At 33.0% G+C, this 20906-nt stretch overlaps 1 protein-coding gene across 4 annotated transcripts; it reads left to right on the plus strand.

Annotated features, from left to right (window-relative positions):
* Positions 1-278: 278 nt before the first annotated feature.
* Positions 279-4987, plus strand: LOC107951363 (uncharacterized protein At4g26450). 4 transcript variants are annotated; one of them, XM_041085204.1, is made up of 6 exons: positions 287-428; positions 640-2560; positions 2758-2968; positions 3222-3276; positions 4275-4326; positions 4630-4906. In XM_041085204.1, the coding sequence occupies exons 2-5, from the start codon at positions 660-662 to the stop codon at positions 4310-4312; spliced, it is 2205 nt and encodes a 734-aa protein (XP_040941138.1). In that variant the 5' UTR covers positions 287-428; positions 640-659; the 3' UTR covers positions 4313-4326; positions 4630-4906. The 4 variants fall into 4 exon arrangements, 3 of the variants coding, with proteins under 3 accessions (XP_016741871.1, XP_040941138.1, XP_016741874.1); XM_016886382.2 differs by lacking the exon at positions 4275-4326 and having other exon boundaries at positions 279-428; positions 4630-4987; XR_005907689.1 differs by having other exon boundaries at positions 292-2560; positions 2758-2988; positions 4630-4786.
* The last annotated feature ends 15919 nt before the right edge of the window (positions 4988-20906 follow it).

Consider the following 20906-nt stretch of genomic DNA (forward strand, 5'->3'; position numbering starts at 1 on the left):
GTTTGGCGCATTAGATTTTAAAAATAATAGAACTTAATAAATTTAATACTTATTTATTTGGTAAGGACTGAAAATTTGAAGTTTGAAAAATATAGGGGCTAAAAATAATTAAATTAAAGTATAAAGAAAAAATCCACAATTTTAACAAAGTACAAGGACTAATAGCACAATTTAACCTAGAAAATTTACAAAACAAACAAAGGTAAAAGCAAAAATGATCAAAAACTAAAATATCCTGCTTTCTTCTTTTTATTAATAAATAAATGAAAGAAATAGTAGTTAAATTAAATGAAATTAATTAGGGATTTTCATTTTTCCTTGTTGGATCTGGAACCCTAAAAATTAAAGCAGATGATATTCTTCTTCATCCAAGCACGCATCATCCAAATTCAATAAAAAAAAAAAACCAAACAAACAAACAAAAGAAGGTTTGATTTTGATTTTTCACTATCAATCATATATTTCATTTCGTGGATTCCCCAACTTATTGCTACTTCTACCCTTAATTTCACCTCCCGATATGTCTCTGTTTTGTTTTACATCTTCAGCTCTAAATTGGAAGTGATAGAGTAAATACACAGATATTATCTCTTGTTTATTTCTTGGGTTTTCCTTCATTTTCGATACTGCGTTGTGCAGATACTTGGTCTGCTTCAAACATGCATGCTAGACATAGAACCGCTGGGAATGACTATAGATCTAATTCTATGGCGATGGGGGTTTCCGCCTCCCGGATATCCCCTGAAACATCGGGTAGAGGCCATGGGTTTTACAATTTAGAGTACCGCAACTTCAAGCGTGGTTTTGGGCGTGGTCAAAGCCACCCGAAATCGTTTCAACCGCATCCGCTCCCAGCACGCGAAGGCACTGACATATTTATGGAAGCTGGCCGTCTTGCGGCGGAATATTTGGTCTCTCAGGGGTTATTGCCCCCAACTGTGCTACCTGCTAAATGGCAGAACGGTAGGTTGAAGAAGCAAATGGGGGATTATCAAGACTATAGGTCACAAGAGGGTGATAACTTGCACGTTCCCTATGATGGCCGAACATCGGCACTTGCTCGTCTTAGAAATGCTAATTCTGATTTGGGTCCAGGCAGGAGGAAGTACCTTGATGATAATAACTCCACATGGTCTAAAAATCTTTCTAAAGGAAGGAGGAAAGAGGGATCTTACCGGGGTCGAGAATATGGGGGAAGTGGGTCATGGTCTGATCGGATTCGGGGTTCTCCTGACTTGGAGATTGATGATGATAATGTTTCTGGACATCATGAAGAGCCACAGGCTGGTAAAGATGTTGGTAATGGATTGCAGAAGTCTGTTTCGAACGAGTTTGCTCCTAAAGGTGAAGAATTAGATAACTTTGATGTTAAGTACAATCTAGAGGATGAATTGAGCTTAATGGCAAGTTCTTCTGGTGCCGAGAAAGATCTAAAGTCTGAAACTGATGGAGAACTCCAGAAGAGATCGGATGAATCAATGGATTTTAGAGCTGAGGCTGTAGAACTGAAGGATGGCGGCAATGATAATGTTGAAACTGAAGAGGAGGGTATCTTGAATGATTCATCTTTCAAGCATTCTTCTACAGAGGATGATGTCTCGGGGAAGACTGGTGCAGATTTACTGGCCCTCTGCAAATTTGCTAAGGTGCCTACTAAAACACGTTCTTCCTTGACATTGAAGAACTTAAAACCGGACTCAGTTTCAACCATTGGGCAGGAAGGTGTTTCTGATTTTGAATCTCCAAATGTTCCTCAAGCATTGCTTGAAGACAACTCTCTGGGAGGTTCCTCTGGTGATCTGCTATTAAATAAAACTCAGGATTCGAAACCTGATTCTGAACTTTCGAAAGACTTGTCAGTTCATTCTTTTGGCTTGGATCACATGTATGGTGTTGATCAGGGTAAGTGTACAAGGTCTCAGTCTTTCCCAGATAGAGTCCTATTGCATGACACTGAGGAGGAATTGGCTCAGGAGATGCCTGGACTCCAAAGATCCTGCTCTATGGTTGTAATTGAAGAGAGAGGTGAAAAACGAGGTTTGGAGCAGAGTGATTTGAGAGAGGGAGCCAAAAAGCCAAGAGAATGGCTTCAGCCTGTGACTACAAAGGCTGAGTTCCTGCCCTTTTCTGATTTTGATGATAAGAAAGTAGGCTCAGTAGAAGGCACAGCTTCGCCTTCTGAGAAAGTTGGTGTGATTGTAGAACGAGGGATCCAAGACAGCTTGGTTACTACTTCAAGTTTTCCTGATGGAGATGGTGAATCAAGTGTCAGTTATGTACAAGAAAAGCAGCTTTTTCCAAATGCATTCAAGATATGTGACCTTAATCTGATGGAAGCGTCTGATATAAATGAAAGTCATCATAATGATCCAATTATTATGTACTCCTCCACTTCAGAAACCAAAAGTGAAGCAGCAACAATTGATATTGATTTGTCAATGAGTAACTCCAACTCTGGTGGTGGTAATAGGCATACAAGTAACTGCAAGGAGATTGAAGTAATTGATCTAGAGAATGATTGCACCCAAGAAGACAAGGCTGTTGATACTTTGGAGAGGAAGTAAGTTTTTACCAGTACGCTTTATTCATAATTCTGCTCAGATGTGCCCCTCAGGCATACAAGTATTGATGAAATGATCTTCACAACTTGGTTTTCTGTTATTTGTCCCCTTCATACTAAGTGCAAATTGCCTCATGCAGCAACTAATTCCTCTAGTCCCCCATCTTCATCTTGAATTTGACTTGTTTATTGTGTAGGAGTGAACCAATGTTTGTGAGCATGAATGGTGATATGACTGATGTACCAGATCAATATGATGGGCTTATGATCACAGAGTTCCTCCAAAATTTTTCCAATTGCCCCCCTGATGATATAAATGCTCACCCTCTACAAAATGAAAGCATTAACAGTCTGCAGACTGAGGACATCAATCCTCTGCAGAATGAGATGGGCCTACATAATGGAGAGGTACAACACTAATTGCTGTGGTAGGATGTTCATTCTGTGTACAAATCCTTATGTTATTTACACCTGGCATCTTGATACTAACTGACCTTAATATTAATGAAAAATTTGAGTTTTCCTATAAGTTAAGTTTCTTTAAAGATTGATATTGCAATGGTGATTATTAGTAGTTTTTATAAGAATAGCTATACTAAAGCATTTCAGTTGAATAAGTTAAGCATTTGCTTGATGAGTAATATGTTGCATTTTTTTTCAGGGAACTCTTGCCGACGACGACTCGATATATATGTCCCTGGGGGAAATACCATTAAGTATGCCTCCTATTTAATTTTCTGGTTTGTTTTCTTATGGCTCTAGTCTGCAGTTGACCCATGTGATCTGTCAGTACATTCATGCATCAATTGAATATCGCGGAAACATGATAAATGTTTAAAAGCAGCTAAAGGAAAGAAAGAAAATACAAGGAAACCACTTTCTCTTTTAGGCTCTTTTTAGAGGACTTCTGAGAATTTATTTTTCATTTCTTCTTTAATTTTCACCATTTCGTATACTGCTTTTGCTAAAAGGGATTAGATTAGTATATGTCACCAAATTAGCCCAAGTTTGTTGATCCTGGAGAACTCCTTTTGAAAGAAACCAAATGGTGTTTGCTAACAGAAAACGAATGTATATGCTCAGCATCTGGAATTACCAAGAGCGTGCCTGTAGAACTGGCTGGTATGTGCTAAAGGAAGCATTAAGTAACAAAACTATTTGCAATTTATGATTTGAAAGAACTATTATCCCACTAAGGATTATGAAACTTCTTGTCTGTGCAAGCAAGTTGCCTAGATGCTAGATAGTTTACTTGTCAGTTCTGGATGGAACAGATTCGAAAGAATAACTTGATAAAGAAAAAGTAGGACGGATGCAAAAAGAGAAAAAGCTAGAATCTCGTGTTTGGCTTATGAGGAGAAGGTTAAGAGAAATGTGGAAATTTTGTTCAAGTGATAAATCGACCATATAGCGGCTAACTCAGTAATTCTGAACCTATTTCCTCCTAGGTTTGATTTGGAAAAGAAATAAATAGCGGAAATTTTGTTCAAGTGATAAATCGACCATATAGCGACTAACTCAGTAATTGTGAACCTATTTCCTCTTAGGTTTGATTTGGAAAAGAAATAAATAGCTAACCCTTTATTGTATCTCCTTTGGTGACTTTCTTCCTCTCCATAACCCGAGCAAAAATGAATTCTCAAGAACCGGGCTTTTGCAATGACCCAAGGGTTATACTAATTTTGGATTTTCTTTTCTATTTCATGTAAATCAGGTGCTAAGATGTGTGGTGGGGAAAGTTACCTCCCATAGGAGGCTTTCTAAGAGTAAGAACATCCTGGGATAGCTGTAAACTTTTATGAATAAGTTTTATGGTCTCACGGGTTTTCCATCAGGCCAAAAACCTTTTCCTTGATTTCTGGGCCTTTGGACTTTTTTCCCCTTTTTTTATTCCATATTGCATTTTAATGTAAAACTCTTGCTGCTGGTTTCATACTTATTCTTGGTCAAAATAAGTTATATTATGCATACGAGCTTCTAAGTAAATATGGCTATGCTGTGAATTCTTTTTCATACTTTTCAACTTATTTATTTTTCTACCCTGAGAAGCCTTTGATAATCTGTTGCAGGCTTTTTGCCAGCATGGGAGCAACCACCATCCCAGGGGTATGAAAAGCCATTCTGATTCTACAATTGTGCAAAATATGCGAAGAAATACTGCTTAGTATGTTTACATTAGTCACTCATTGTTGTCTGTTCCATCCTATGGCAAGTTGCTTTTGAATTTATGCTTGTATATCTCTGCTGCTGATAGGAATTTACGACATGGTGAATGCATTTCTTTCATTTGGCTGTTGCACTACATCACAAAAGGAAAGAAAGTTCATCATGTTCATTTCTAAAGTATATTTCTTCTCCTTTTTTGCTTGGATTGGATTGAGATCTAGAATGATATTCAAGTAATCTACTGAAAGTCTATGCTGCCAACTTAGTAATTTTTTAGAAGCTAGGGTGATGCTGATTAAGATAAATTTTGACTTTCACAATTTCTGATGAGCAATGGTACATTCATGGCAAGTTCTAGCATGGCCCGTTTAGCATTGTTTTTCTTGGCTGTCCGAAATTACTTTTTGACAACAATGCTAAACAATCAACTTTTGCCTTTAAACTGACATTTCAGATCAAACCAAACCAAAAAGTTAGATGAAGTGCTTTTGGCTTTTGGGTAAACCAAAAAGCTAGATGAAGTGCTTTTGGCTTTTGGGTAACTAGTTTTGATACCCTCACTTTTATTGGGAATACAGGGTGTACAATTCACCTTAAACTACAAACAGTAAATATATATTTTTTGTAATACTTATATTAGATATACAATTATTTATGAAATTTTTATCAATTATATATCATACATTTTGAGTGTGTAAGTGATTTCAATATTTAAAATACAGTTTATATATTTAAATTTACAAACAAATTCTATTAATTGCTTAAAAAGTATACATTATAAGATTGATAAATTTGAACACTTGTGTATATAGATTGCGTTGTGAATCTAGAGGCGATTAGGATAAATATACGGCACTGCACGTGCCAAAACACATTCTGAATTTGCAAGATTCCTTAATGGTGCTCCTGAAATCTTATATAGTTGTTTTTGTATTTCATGCTATTTGTTGTTTCCATAATGTTTGTAGTATCCTCGTGTAGTGTTTCTCGTATATCTTGCTTTTAATACCAAGATGTGTGTGTATCTATCTTTTAGATTCCGGATGAATTATTCAATTCTCTTTGACTGACTGAATTATCTTCCAATGCTTCACCATTCATTCCATATCTATATATAACAAACAGAAATAAGTTTATAAAAGTCTTGTAAGATATGAAAAGAAAGCATGGCTATGAGTCATTTAAGTATATATGAAGTTGGGGCTTGGAAGGAGCAAGTAATCTTTGCAAGTTGATCCTGCTGATGACTGGATCAAGAGGCCATTCAAAAGCAATGATACATTATATGAGGTCTGAATCTGCTTAAAATCTCTGATATTCGGTATGATAGTTTGAGAATCATTGAATAGAGTCCAAATGAGGTCACAATTTATTAACATCATCATTTCATCCATCAGCATGAAATTGTGAGAATCATGATTCATATATAAAATAAACGTGCTCCTTTTTTTTTTTTTGTTCTTAAAGCAAACTTCATCAATCGACTAAGCTTTGTTATTATTTGAAGCTCTCAACATACAATTTCCATGTAAGGATGGTCTTGAATTTGAAGGTTCTGCAAAAGCTTTGAAGCTTCATTGTTCACTTTCATTTTATTTTTCTTTAAAATTTTCATTTTATATTATGGTACATGGTTAAGTGATAGAATCGATATAATTTCAATATTAAAAGATAGGAGCATTCGTATAATAATATTCTTTAATTTGAAATGAATTTTGGTTTTTCAGTTGAAGGAGTTTGCTAAAGAAATAAAAATACAGAAAACATGAAGGGTAGATGTAACTTTGCGCTTGGAATACATGGAATGGAATATCAAAGTTTTTATACCAGCAAACACAATATATATATATCTTTATGCTACTTTACTGTGTGTATAATAACAAAATTCAGACATGGATGACATCACTATTGCACTGCCAAACCTTAGAAATCTCGATTAAAAAGTAAATAAATAAAATTTGGAGTTGATGAAATCGAATTATTATAGTTGGAATCGAATGAAATTTTCAAAAAGCAATCTAGTTTTGAGGTTTAGAGGTATGGTTTCTTTTCTTCTTTTTTTCTTTTTCTAAACTATACATTGAGTCCTCTTAATTTAAAAAATAAATATATTGGTCACTTATCAAATACAATCGTAAAAACTATATAATATTTAAAAAAAATAAAGAATTCTAAAAATTTTAAACTATAAAAGTTCAATCATTTTTAACTTTTTAAAAATAAAGTAATAAAATTTATATTCCTTAAAATTCAAAATATTATTTAAAAACTGATAAAACTTTCCAAAATTTTGAAAAAATTACAAAATTTAAAAACCTTTTAAGTAAATACTAAATTTTTCAACAATTTATTAAAATTAATATATATGACTATATCAGAATGTAGTATTTATGGAAGATTCTCGTCCATAATTTACTTAAGCTGTTAGTGGCAGCTACGGACACGTGGAACAGTAATGTTTAAAAAACAACTATTTTTCATTTTTTTATTTACACGTGGGTACATTATTTTTCTTCTCATTTTTTTCATGTTTGCTTTGTTCTCTGGTTTATTCAATCATGTTTTTGGGAAACACTTATTGTTCATCCCTCTCCTTTTATATGCATAAATTTTCCATCTTGTATTTGTACTTTTGTCTCGTCTTTATTGCATCTTATATACATACAATTTTATTAAATCAAACAAATCTCAGAATAGGTTTTGGTAATGGTAGGAGTAATTGCTAAATTCACACCTAAAAAGGAAAAATAAAATATAGAAAGCGATGTGGGGGTTGGAAGGAAAAAGAAAAAGAAAGGGGAAGGAAGGCTGAAAACTATGAGCTTGAATGCATGAAGAATGGAGGCTAAGTTGATAAATAGGATGAAGACTAGACAAAATGATGAAGAAAGGGTGTCCGGCTTCCAATAAAGTTTGGTAATTTTGAATAGAATGGTTTAAAATTTTTTTCTTAGTTAATTATTATTTACATTTTATGTTTTTTTTTTGAAGTAGACAATTGAATGAATGAATACATATGTGGGTTTTGCCCTTTTGACTTTCAGATTTTATGAAAATTTCACGAAAATATGAAGATTGGGTAAAAACAAAACGAAGCAAGGATGTTTGGCTCCCAAGAAAGTTTGATAATGTTGAAGAGAAAGTTTTCATTTTTTTCGTAGTTAAATCTTACTAGCTATTTAACGTTACTTTTAAATGGAATATTATATATGCAATTGTAAAAATGATATGGATTTTATTTATTTATTTATTTTCAAATGTTGACACATGGTTTTCGTAAATTAATCTACTATTGTCACATTATTTTTCATAATAGCTTGGGATAAATTAATTGATGGAATAGTTCCACAGGTATTAAAATGAGAAAAAGAATTTAAATATCAAATTTAAAAATATGTATAATTCAAATACGAAATTGCATATTAATTTTATATATAATATTAAAATTTTTAATATATAAATATTTTCAAATATATGTGTTCTAACTCTGAATTTAATTAAATTCTCAACAAAAGCTCACATAATCCTTTAATAATGTTTTTTTTTTTAAGTTCCAAGGGGACACATATTCCTTAAATGCCTAGGTAATTGACTCATATATAATTTAGATATAACGACATCTATTAATTTTTATAAAAAATATAATTAAAGCAATATTTATTATATTATATTAGTATAAAATTTAAATTGGTTAAAGTTTGTTTTTCTGCTCCTATAGCACGAAAAAAAAAAGTTTGTGGTAAGGGTTTGGTTAAGCACCGACAAGAATTTTTCATCTTTCTAAAGAGAATTCTGAAGTTTTTTTTTTTTATTGATTTTGAAAAGTCGGTGTAGTTGTCTATTTTTTTTTCAAATTGAAGGCAGGGATTGAAGGAAAATCTAGACAAAAAACGGGGTTTTACAATGGAAAAAAAGTTGGCAGATTTAAGCCTCGATGAAAAAGAAGAAGAAAAGCCTTATAATTTGGGGTGAAGTCTATTCTAAAGATATCAGAGTATGATATATGTTTGGTAGGGTGCTGTCTTACAGCAAGCATGGTACACTTTTCGGCCATGAGGAATACTATGTCTAACTTGTGGCACCCGTTGGAAATTCAAATTTCAAAATTAAGCAACAAACGCTATTTGTTCTAGTTCTTCCATGAAGTTGATATGGATCGTGTTTTATGGGGTTCACCGTTGACTTTTAATAATTATCTTTTTGTGTTACATCGATTCAGGAAAGAAGAAGATCCGAATTTTGTACCTTTGGTGTTTGTTGAATTTTGGGTACAAGTGCATGATCTCCTGCCAAGGTTTTACTCTGAGGAAGTGGCAAGGCAACTTGGGAACTTTGTTGGCAAGTTTCTTAAGCAATCAAATTAGAGTTATAAAAATTTTATGCGAATTAGGGTTCAATTAGATGTGTGAAAACCGCTAAAGAGAAGGAAAAAAGTCATGGCAACACAATCAAGCTTTGTTTATGTGAAATTCAGATATGAAAAATTATCTTTATTTTTTTATGTGGTTGCTTAGGGCATGGAGATAATTTTTTTCAAAAGAGAATTGATATTAGAATGCAAAAAGTGGAGTATGGGTGGAATTTGTCTCTAAAGGCTTAATCAAGAAGAGCAACGACTACTCCAAGTGTATGGTTGAGGGAAGATAATAGTGAGGGTATTCATGGAGAAACCGTAGGAACCCAAATACTGGTAGAAGTAGGAGGGGGATAGGGAGTTTTGATCCACGACAAAATCTAACTTTTAATTCTACTTTGGGGTTTAATCTAGAAGGAAGAGGGATTCATGACTATGAGGAGGTAAGTAGTGAAGGAATAGGGAAGGCAGATATGGATGAAGATATAGAAGAGCTACCATTAATTACCAGTGAAGGAAAAAAAAGACCAAGGCCAAATAAACAAAAACTATATATTTCTATAAACACTCTATTAGCTGAAGTGAAGAAAAACATGAGGTAATTTACAAAAAATAGATATCGGCGGTTGCCAGTAGGCAAGCAGACCAGACGCAATGAAAATATTAAGTTGGAATGTCCATGGGTTGGGGAGTCCATGGGGCGTTAGGAGGCTTCGACATTTGCTGAAGCAACATAATCCTCAAGTTGTCTTCCTCATGAAGGTAGAGTTAGATGGGATTTGAATGGATAGAGTGTGATGATAATGTGGTTTCTATAATGGTATTAATGTACCGGCTGTAGGTACGCGTGGCGGGCTGAGTCTTGGGTGGAAGGGGGATCTATTGGTTAGTTTAAAGAGTTATTCTATCAATCACATTAATGTTAATATTGAAAAAAGTGGAGGTTTGCCAAAGTGGAGGTTGACGGGATTCTATGAGGCTTCAAAAACCCGAGGAAGGAAGGGAGTATGGGATCTTTTAAGAAGGTTAGGAAGAGAGAAGATTGAACCATGGCTGGTTTGTGGGGATTTCAACAAGATTCTCTATTCTTTTGAAAAATAAGGAGGTTTGCTAAGGGAAGACGGACGCATGTAGGAATTTCGGGCAGTGCTAGAAGATTGTCACCTTAAGGATATTGGGTTTACGAGTCGCTGGTTTTCATGGGAAAGGGGAAATCTTCTTGAAACAAATATTAAAGAGTGTTTTGATAGATGAGTGGAAAATATGGAATGGATTAATTTGTTCCCAGAATATACAAGTAGGCACTTGTCACATTATTTTTTGGCTAATTGCCTTTTACTTTTTAAAACCAGTCCTGAAGGGGTAAATCGAAAAAGGACGAGGTTAGATTTAAAGCATGGTGGGCTATAGAAGAATCTTGTAAACAGAAAGTGAAACAACTATGTGAGCAAAGTAGGGGAAGTATTATGGTGCAATTAGCAAGTTTGGGAAAATGTTTACAAAGATGGACAATGGGAATTAACAAGCTAAGAAAAGATCTGTAACACCCCCTACCCGTATCCATTGTCAAAATAGGGTATGAGGCATTACCGGAGTTTACTGAACATTTTCAGATAATTCTGAGTCATTTATTATTCATATTTTGAAAATAATCATAACGTCTCTCTATTGGGCCCTCGAAGCCCAAAACATACATTAGAAACCAACCGGAATAAAATCGGGATCATAAAAAATTTTTCGCCAAATCTTAAATTATATTTTCATCTAAGTACTTACCATTTCAATGTTCCTTATAATTAAACATGTTACCATTCAGTCAATAGCTTGGCACTTGTCTAAGCGTCAAACAACAACATTGATATTTTCTCAACATATCACACTTGAATTTAATAATAGTCTCAACTTACATAATTTCCTTGTATCAACATATCAAAGATAATTATATATGTACATGTCACAAAATATATTATTCTCTTACTGTATCTTCATAAGCATATATCATTCATTTCGTTATATCAATATTTCATGCACCATCATTTCCTTATATTTTATGTATATTTATTTCGGTAATAGTTCGTATTAAACTTAACATAAATTAAATTTCATGTACCTATTTCATTTATCTATCTTCTTAATTATTTCATACAACTATTTTGTACATATATTTCCATATGACCAATTCCTGTAAACATTTCACACAACCATTTTGTATAACCAATTCATATAATCATTTGTCATCTGGTACATATTACCTGAATATTAGTTGTTCAACAGATATCTTGGCGTCACTCTTCCACGATTTTATTTATCTTCGACATGATGCCATAGTATCTTTCAACTATGGTTTTACTCGTTTTCTGTCATGTTGCCATGTTATCTTTCAACCATGGTCTTATTCATTTTCCCGTCATGTTGCCATGGTATCTTTCAACCACGGTCTTATTCATTTCATGTCACGTTGCCATGGTATCTTTCAACCATGGTCTTACACATTTCATATCATGTTGCCATGGTATCTTTCAACCATGGTCTTATACATTTCATATCAAAAACATACATTTCAAGCATTTAAGAATATAATTCAAGTTACACGAACTTACCTAGCGAAATTGCAGAAATATCAAGATTCATGGGCATTTTGGTAATTTACTTTTTTCCCGATTTTCATTCGATCTTAAATTGAAAATTTCATTCAATTTATTAATTTAGATAATAAAACAATTCATTCCCTTCAATTTGGTCATTTTTGACATTTTTACAAAATTGCCCCCTAAAGTTTTAGTTTTATTCAATTTAGTCCTTAAGCCTAAAACATGCAAATTAGCCATGCTAGCTGGATATTCATATATATTTTCCTCCTCCTCCTCTCCATTCCACATCCTTAATGTATATAACACACTTGTAAGTAACATCATCTATAATTTTTATTATTTACTTTTATGAATATTCAAGCTGTCCATCTATGTCATAGTCACTAAATTATTTATATCTGGATATATAGAACTCCAAATTAAGATCTTATAATTTTCCCTCAAACTATACTCATATATATTCTTACCATAAAATTTTCAGAATTTTTGGTTTAGCCAATAAGTACAGTTTATTCTTTAAAGTTACCCCTGTTCTACCATCTGACAGTTCTGACCCTTCTTCACTAAAAATTAATTATCTCCTCGTACAGAATTCAAATGATATTCTTGTTTATTTCTGTTGAAAATATACTCATTCAGAATTTTAAACATATAAATTTAATCCATAATTATTTTTATCCAATTTTTTATGATTTTCCAAAGTCAAAACAGGGGAACCCAAATTCATTCTAACCTTGTCTCACAAAATTCATTATATCTCATTATTTACAAATCCATTGCTTACAGTGTTTCTTCTATGAGAAACTAGACTCAATAATATTTAATTTCATATTTTGTTCATCTTCTAATTCGATTTATAAAATTTATGGCTATTTTTCAAAGTTAGTTTACTGCTGCTGTCCAATATTGTTTTAGTGCAAGTTGTTTATTACCATTTTTCCCTTAAGCTTTGATAAATAACAATTTCGTCCCTACTCAATTAGCCTCTCAATTGAGCTGATTTTTCTCAATTACCACTTTATTCTATCACTTTAAACTACTTTACAACTTTTGGAAATCATAATTTCAGCACTAGACTTTAATTTCAACATTTTCACAATTAGGTCCTAAAATCAATTTCCATTAATTTTACTAACTTAATTCATACTCTGTTTCTATTCAAGTTCCATCCCAACTCAAATTTAACTACTAAATTTTCAGCTTTTTTAACTAGTTTCGAAATTTCCTCAAATTAGCCCTTCAACATAAAACTTATGAATTACTTTACAATTCAATCCTTATTTCATTTCTAACTTGAATTCCCATCAATTTAACCCTTATTTCATCATTTTACTCGACATGAACATTATCTAGAAATCTAATAACTTTCAAATTGTCAACTTAATTTCATCAAAATCTTATTCCAAAGCTTCTAAAACAACAAATTTAAGTAAAAAGGGCTAAATTGACTTACCTATTAAACTTCCAAGCTTTACACCTTCAATTTTCCTTTTTCTTCTTTCTTTTCACTTTTTCTTTCTTTCCTTCCCTTGCTCTTGTTTCGTTTGCGTTGTTTTTTCATTTTCTATCATTTTTCTTTCTTTTTTTTTTATATATATACACATATGTATTTATACTTAAATAATAAGTATTATTTATTGATTCATGTGTATATTATTAGTACATTTGTATTAATTTATAACCATACATTTGTCATTATTTAATATATTTATCATATAAAATCTTATAATATAATTATTTAATTAATAAATATCTTTTATAAAATAATAAATATTTATTTAATATCTAATATATGTATTACAAATATATGTATTTTTATCCATACACTTGTATATTTTATTTACTATACATTTGTCTTTATACTAATTTATTTATCATATAAATATCTTATAATATAATTATAATAAATTAATTTAATATCATTTATTACTAATAAATATATATTATAATTAAAATCTAAGTGAAAATCTTAGATTTTTTTTATTTTATATGCCGCCTCACTTATGCTAAATGGCATTGTATGGCCCAAATTTTGCCCGGGGCCCAATAAAACCAAACCCAAATTAAACCTAGCCCAAAACCCAACAACCTCCAAAGCCCAAACCCAAATGCACCTACCCAAACCTAAGCCCAATACCCAAAATAAAAAAAATAAAAGAAACAAAATCCAAATATCTTTACTCCACTAAACCACTCCAACCACTCCACTAAACCACTACACTAAACCACTCCACTAAACCACCCCAACCACCCTACTAAACCACTCCACTAAAGCACCCCAACCACTCCACTTGCCTACAAAAAATTTATTTGTAAAATTTGGCTATAAAAGCAATTCAAGACTATGTTAGAAAGGGGGTTTTTTGTTTTTTGGAAAGGTTAGTTTTTGGAGATTAATCAAAGATCAAAGCAAAAGAGGTTTTTTTTGAGGTCCGGCCGCCGTGTATAGTGGCACCGACGGCGGCCCGTGGGGGTCCGTGACCGAAGCAAAGTCGGACCAATGGCCGGATTTAGAAAAGAGGAAGAAAGAGAGTTGAGAGCTTTGTTTTATTTTTTAATTTTTTTATTTTTACTATTATTTATATTATTATTATTATTTCTCATGTATATATTATTATTTATATTATTATTATATTATATATGCCCTATCCATATTTATTTATATTATTACTATAATTATTGTTACTTCTATTATTTTTTATTTCTGACTACTATTATTATATATATATGTATTATTGTTTGTATTATTATTATTATTATTATCACCCCTATTGTTATTACTTTACTTTTGTATTCTAATATATTATTAATATTACTCATATTTTCATTATTTTTGCTATTACTATTATTATTATATATTAGTGTATATTTTTATGTATATATATATTTATATATAGTATTGTTTTTTATTACTTTAATTTAATATTTTTATTATATTTGCTTTTTGTATTTCTATATTAATTATTATTATTATATAGTAGTGTGTATTTCTATTATATACATATATATATATATTTATATATAGTATTATTATTTACTTTACTTTAATATTATTATTATTATCATTATATCCAACCCAATAATAATTCTTTCATAAAAGTAATATTCCGTATTTGGTAATTCGAGACAATCGTGCCCCATTTTACTGGGTTTCGATTTTTCTCCTTTAACCTAAATAACGGAATACTCTTTTAAATCGCGACATGAGTTTTGAAAAATGCTTATTCTCGGAGATACGAGGTGTTATGCCCTAACTTACCGGGTATGGCATTTTGTTACCTCGAAATAATATTTTTGCAAGTAAAGGCAATATTCGGTGTTCGGGAATTTGAGGAAACGTGCCCTAACTTACTGGGTTTCGATTTTCCTCGTTCACCTTAACTAACTGAATAACCTTTTGAAATACACGAATTTTTATATAAAAGGCAAGCTCGCTCTCGAAAATTCAAGATGTCGTGTCCTAACTTACTGGATGTGACATTTTATATTGTGAGACGAGAAGGTCTTTAACATTTGAGCATTTTCTTTACAAAGAGGGATCGTATTTTAAATTCTTTCAAGTTTTCAAATTTTCGACACTAAGACACTAATTAATCAACTAGGTACCAATTTTGGGCGTATCGAGGGTGCTAATCCTTCCTTGTGCGTAACCGACTCCCGAACTTATTTTTTGATTTTCGTAGACCAAAATTATCGTTTTAGTAAATCTTAACTTTTATTAAAATGATTAATTTAAGGTGATCCGATCACACCTCATCAAAAAAGATTGGTGGCGACTCCTCTATTCATTTTCATTTCCAAAAATCTAAGTCGATTCCCGTTTTTTTAAAAAAAATGGTTACGACAGCTTGGCAACTCTGCTGGGGAGTTTTATAAGAGAGTCAAGGGACAAGTTGATTAACTTTTGTCTTTTTTCGAAAATTGAGAATTTGGTTTTGATATACGATCTCTTCATTGCGTTTCACCCGTTTTTCGTACTGTTTTCATCATTTTATTCCTATTTTCTTTAATCGTTTCAAGTTTTTATGCATATATCTTCTCGCATTGCATTGCATGACCGTTGTGGTCACACCCTTAAGTGGGAGTGAGAAACTACGCATTCATGAGGTTTTCACCTCCGTGCAGGATAATGGATCACTTTCGGAATACATCCGTACCTATGGTTTCGTGAGATTTTCATCTCCGTGTAGCCATAGGGAAATGTATTCTCTTGAATTGAACTTAATTCAAATGAGCCTATAATGGGTGAGGATCGAGGAATCTGCTGGTTCAGGTACCCTTACTCTAGAACCAAACCACATATAGAGAGACCTAGGAGCCCACACTAGGTAGAGCCACTCTGAACCCCTAGTGGTCACCCGAATTGCTTTATTTGTTATTTATTTATCCTGCACTAACGTGTTTTATTTTTGTTTTGTTTATAATTGCATTACATTACATCATCCTAGGAAGGAGGTGTTGATTCATATTTGATTGCTAAATAGAATAGTTTGTGATAAAGTGGATTATAATACGGTTGTCTAAATATGGTCCAAGTGAACACATGAAAAAAGACTGATAGCCCGTGAAGAAATACAAGACTTTGCTTCATTGCTTGAAGACAGAAACTGACAAAGACTATTCGACAGTCGTCACGTCTTGACCTTCTTAAAGGAGCTTACAAGTATCACAGTAATAAGTGAGCAACGAGTCGCAGCCTAGATCGAGCAAAAAAGGAGTTAATATAGACATCTATTGGAGAATTCGTCAGACTCGACCATAAGATCCGGATATGAAGAGGAAGATAGGTGTCTTCACTTGGAATATGAGAGAAAAGCCGTATATGTAGTTCGTTTTATGTAAAGGAATTTGCTTTCTAGAAAAGTTGTTCTAATAAAATTAAATTTAGAATCAATGCATTCCTTTTTTTTTGCATTCATGCATTTGCATTACATTACATCAAAGAAAAGGATGTGTTGATTCGAAATTCGATTCCTAAATAGAATAGTTTGTCATAAGGAAACGAATTTCTTGATAAAGTAGATTACAGTGCGGTTGCCTGAATATAGTCCAAGTAAACACGATGAGAGAAAGCTGGTAGTTCACGGAGGAATACATGATGTAATTGCCAGAGATTCAAGCCAACAAAGGCATGACGAGAGAAAGCCGGAAGTCCACGAAGGAATACATGACTTGATTTAATTGACAATGAAGATTATCCAAGAGCCGGCACTTTTTGATGAGTATCATGGAGATAAGCGAGCAAGAGATCGAGGCTCAGATTAAGCAGCAAGGAACTAGCAAAGGCATCTTTTGGAGAATTTACAGGATTCGACCATGAAGAAAAGATTAGCGTTTACTTAGACTATGACGGGCAATACCGCATATGTAATGTGATAGCCCGAAATAGGGCCTAATCGGAATAGTGGTTTCGTAACCACAAATCTGAAGTGAAATAGTTTAATTTTATAAATTTTTATTAGTTACTGATTGATTGAAATATTGTGTGAAAATATGGATAGGAAATTTTAATGCTTTAGTGCTTAATTGAATTTTTAGGACTAAATTGAGAAAAATGCAAAGTGTGTCTAATTAGTGATTAAATGACTTAATTGAATTATTGCATGAAATTGGAAGTGTTTATGTGGCAATTAGACCATAAATTAGTGTTATGGACACAAAAGGGTATTTCTAGAAAAATATCTAAGTAATGGGTCAAGGGCATTTTTGTCCAAATTGGGTAAAAGACAAAATAAAGAGAAAATAAGTGCCCATCTTCTTCAAAAAAATCAGAAGCTTGCTGCCGAAAGTTTCAGGTTACCATAGTTAAGGGTTTTGATTTTCCTAAGCTCAATTGTAAGTGATTTCTTGCCCCGTTTTTAATTATTTTCGTATTTTTATGCTTATTGAAGCTTGAATTTCATGTTTCTACCATTTAATTTAAATGAAATTAAAGTTTAAAAATCGACCCATTCATGATATAATTGTAAATTGATTAGTGATGTTAGATAATGAATGTTTGAAGTGTTAATTACAAGTTTTACTAGATGAATTTCAATAAAAAATGTTGAAAAGGGGCTAAATTGTGAAAGATGGTAAAGTGTGCATAAAGTTGTGATTTTGTGACATTGAGGCTCGTTATGAGCATGAAATATGATTTAGTGAAGTTTGAAATTTAAGAATTTAGAGAATTTTATTTTTACGAGCTTAGGGACAAAAGTGGAATTTTTGAAAAGTTATGGGGAAAAATGTAAATGTGTCAAAATGTTGTGTATGAATTGTATTTGAATGGAATATTGATAAAATGTATTAAATTGTGTTAATATAGATCAAGAAAGAAGAAATAGTGCAAGTGATCGGGGAAAAGAGAAAGTTATCGACTAAATTACAAAAATAGTCGTTTTGCATCCGAGGTAAGTTATATGTAAATAATAGTTATATTTGTATAAATTGTGAATTATATTTGATATGTGAATTAATATTGAATGTGGAAGGAAAGTTGTTCATGAATTATTCAAGTGATAAAGTGTTGAAAATAAAGTGTTAAGTGTAAATTCCCGGTTGAACTTAGGAATAGAATTGGATACAAGTGACATGTCACTAGAGACCAGTGTTACAGTGTTACAGTGAGTCCCGGGTGCTGGGTGATCTAGCATGTGTTGCAGACACCTGACAGCTTGTGTGAGCAGACCCGTGGACATTTCCAGTGTTATTGATCAGTGGTAGCTTCGGCTACATTTCAGTGGTAGCTTTGGCTACATCCAGTGGTAGCTTCGGCTACATATCAGTGGTAGCTTCGGCTACATATCAGTGTGGCACTTATGTGCTAAATCTCTACGTATCCGTGTATATTCCAAGTGTTCAACGGGATTAATAATGAATTAAAGTGAATATGAAATGTTAAGTGTGAAAATGTATATGCAAGTGAATTGGTAAGATTGTGTATGTGTAAGTGATTGAAATTGCTAAGAAATGTTTTGATTAGTTATATGTTAAAAGTGTTAATTATTAATTGAGTAATTATTGTTTACATGTAACTTACTAAGCTATTTATAGCTTACACATCTCTTTCTTTCCTTTGTTTTATAGTGATTTGAACTTGATCGAATAGTGGACCGTCGGAGCTCGTATCACACTATCATAACCATCTCGGTATTATGTGCTTTTCAAAATGTTTAAACTATGGAATGTATAGAGTCTTAATCATTTTGAGCATGTCCAAATGATATGGCTAATGTTAGCTATTGAAGTAGTTATTAAAGAATATGTTTTGGAGTTATGTATGTTTAAATGGTAACTAATTCAAAGAAGCAGTTTCTTTGACAGCAGCAGTGACGTGAATGTGAAAAATCACCATAAATAGTAGAAATGGAATTAGAGGGTGAATGATATATAGAATTAAATATTATCAAGTCTATTTTTACATGAAAGAAACGGTGTAGGCAAATGAATTTTATATTTTGAGATATTTAAATTTTAGTGAGACAGGGTCAGAATGGTTTTTGAAGTCCCCTATTCTAACTTTAGAAAATCATTATAAATTGTACAGAAATAATTATAGGTCATAATTTATATGTTTAGATTCCTTAGTGAGTATATTTTCAAAATAAATTAATGGTAACCTTATATGAATTCTGTACAATTAGATATTTGATTTTTAGCGCCAAGAGGTCAGATCTGTCGAGCTGTGAAACAGGGGATACTTTAATGAATAAACTGTACTAATGTGCTAAGTCAAAAATTCTGAAAATTTTATGGTAAGTAGGAATATGAGTCTAGTTTCACGGAAAATTTACGGATTTAGATTTTAAGTTTCGTAACTCAAGTTATAATTAAATTAGTGACAGTTGCACAGGTGGACAGTGTTGTTATGAACAGTGAATTTAATTTTAAAAGCAAATTTTTATGCTCCGAATCGGTAAGTTAAATTGGATGACATCTCGTACTCGATTCCGGAGACGGTCTCGGGTAAGGGGTGTTAATGTAATCTATTTTCATGTAAAGAAATATGTTTTCTAGAAAAGTTATTCTAATGGAATTGAATTCAAGATCAACATCTTCCTTTCTTTTGCATTCATTCCATACATTTGCATTACATTGCAACATTTGCATTAAAATTTCACTAAAGAACCCTGATTAAACCAAATTATTTCAGTTAATCTGGAAACCAACGAGAATCAAGCAACCGAACACAGCTACTATACCCGCCGTAAAACCAAAACAATGGACCAGAGATTAGAAAGGATAGAACAAATGCAAAGGGAGATGCAAGAACAATTACAAGCGCAGATGCAAGAGCAACTGGCTAAGATACAACAAGATATGAATGAAAAAATGGAAGAATCCCAAAATAATCTGATAGGCCAGTTGGTGCAGTTGCTGGCTAGAGAACGCGAGAAAGGGAAGAGTACTATAGGGAACAATAATGAAGACCCTATCTATCCTCCAGGCTTTGCTCCGGTAAACACTCAACCACAACCGGAGGTGCATCCACGAACGATACCCATCACTATCAGGCCCCAGCAATACTAGGCCAATGCCTCAACACCAATGAATATTCTTATAGGATTGGGCTCTAATCCCGGGGATAATCCAGCTAATCTATTGGTCCCGGACCTTGATGACATGGCAGAAATGGAGAAAGGAAAAGCAGACATGGCAAAACAACTCGATGATAGGTGTAAATGGCTTGAAGAAAAGTTTAAAGCAATGGAGACTGCTGATTACCGTGGCGGGATCGACGCTAAGGACTTAAGCTTGGTCTCAGATCTGGTGCTCCAACCAAAATTTAAAACTCCGGAGTTCGAAAAGTATAATGGGACGAGCTGCCCTGAAGCTCATATTACGATGTTCTGTCGAAGGATGACAGGGTATGTTAACAATGACCAGCTTTAGATCCACTGTTTCCAAGATAGTCTGATCGGATCTGCGGCCAAGTGGTATAACCAGCTCAGCCGTGCCCAAATTGGTTCATGGAAGGACTTGGCTCAAGCTTTCATGAAACAATACAGTCACGTGACAGACATAGCACCCGACAAAATTACTCTACAAAACATGGAAAAGAAATCGGGTGAGAGCTTCAGGCAGTATGCACAACGGTGGAGGAAAATAGCGATACAAGTACAGCCACCTCTCTTGGAGAAAGAAACGACCATGCTCTTCATTAATACTTTGAAGGCCCCATTCATCACCCATATGATTGGGAATACTACCAAAAGTTTTTCCGATATGGTAATGACAGGCGAGATGATTGAGA

This window comes from Gossypium hirsutum, chromosome A13 (genome assembly GCF_007990345.1).
Source record: "Gossypium hirsutum isolate 1008001.06 chromosome A13, Gossypium_hirsutum_v2.1, whole genome shotgun sequence".
Taxonomy (NCBI): Eukaryota; Viridiplantae; Streptophyta; class Magnoliopsida; order Malvales; family Malvaceae; genus Gossypium; species Gossypium hirsutum.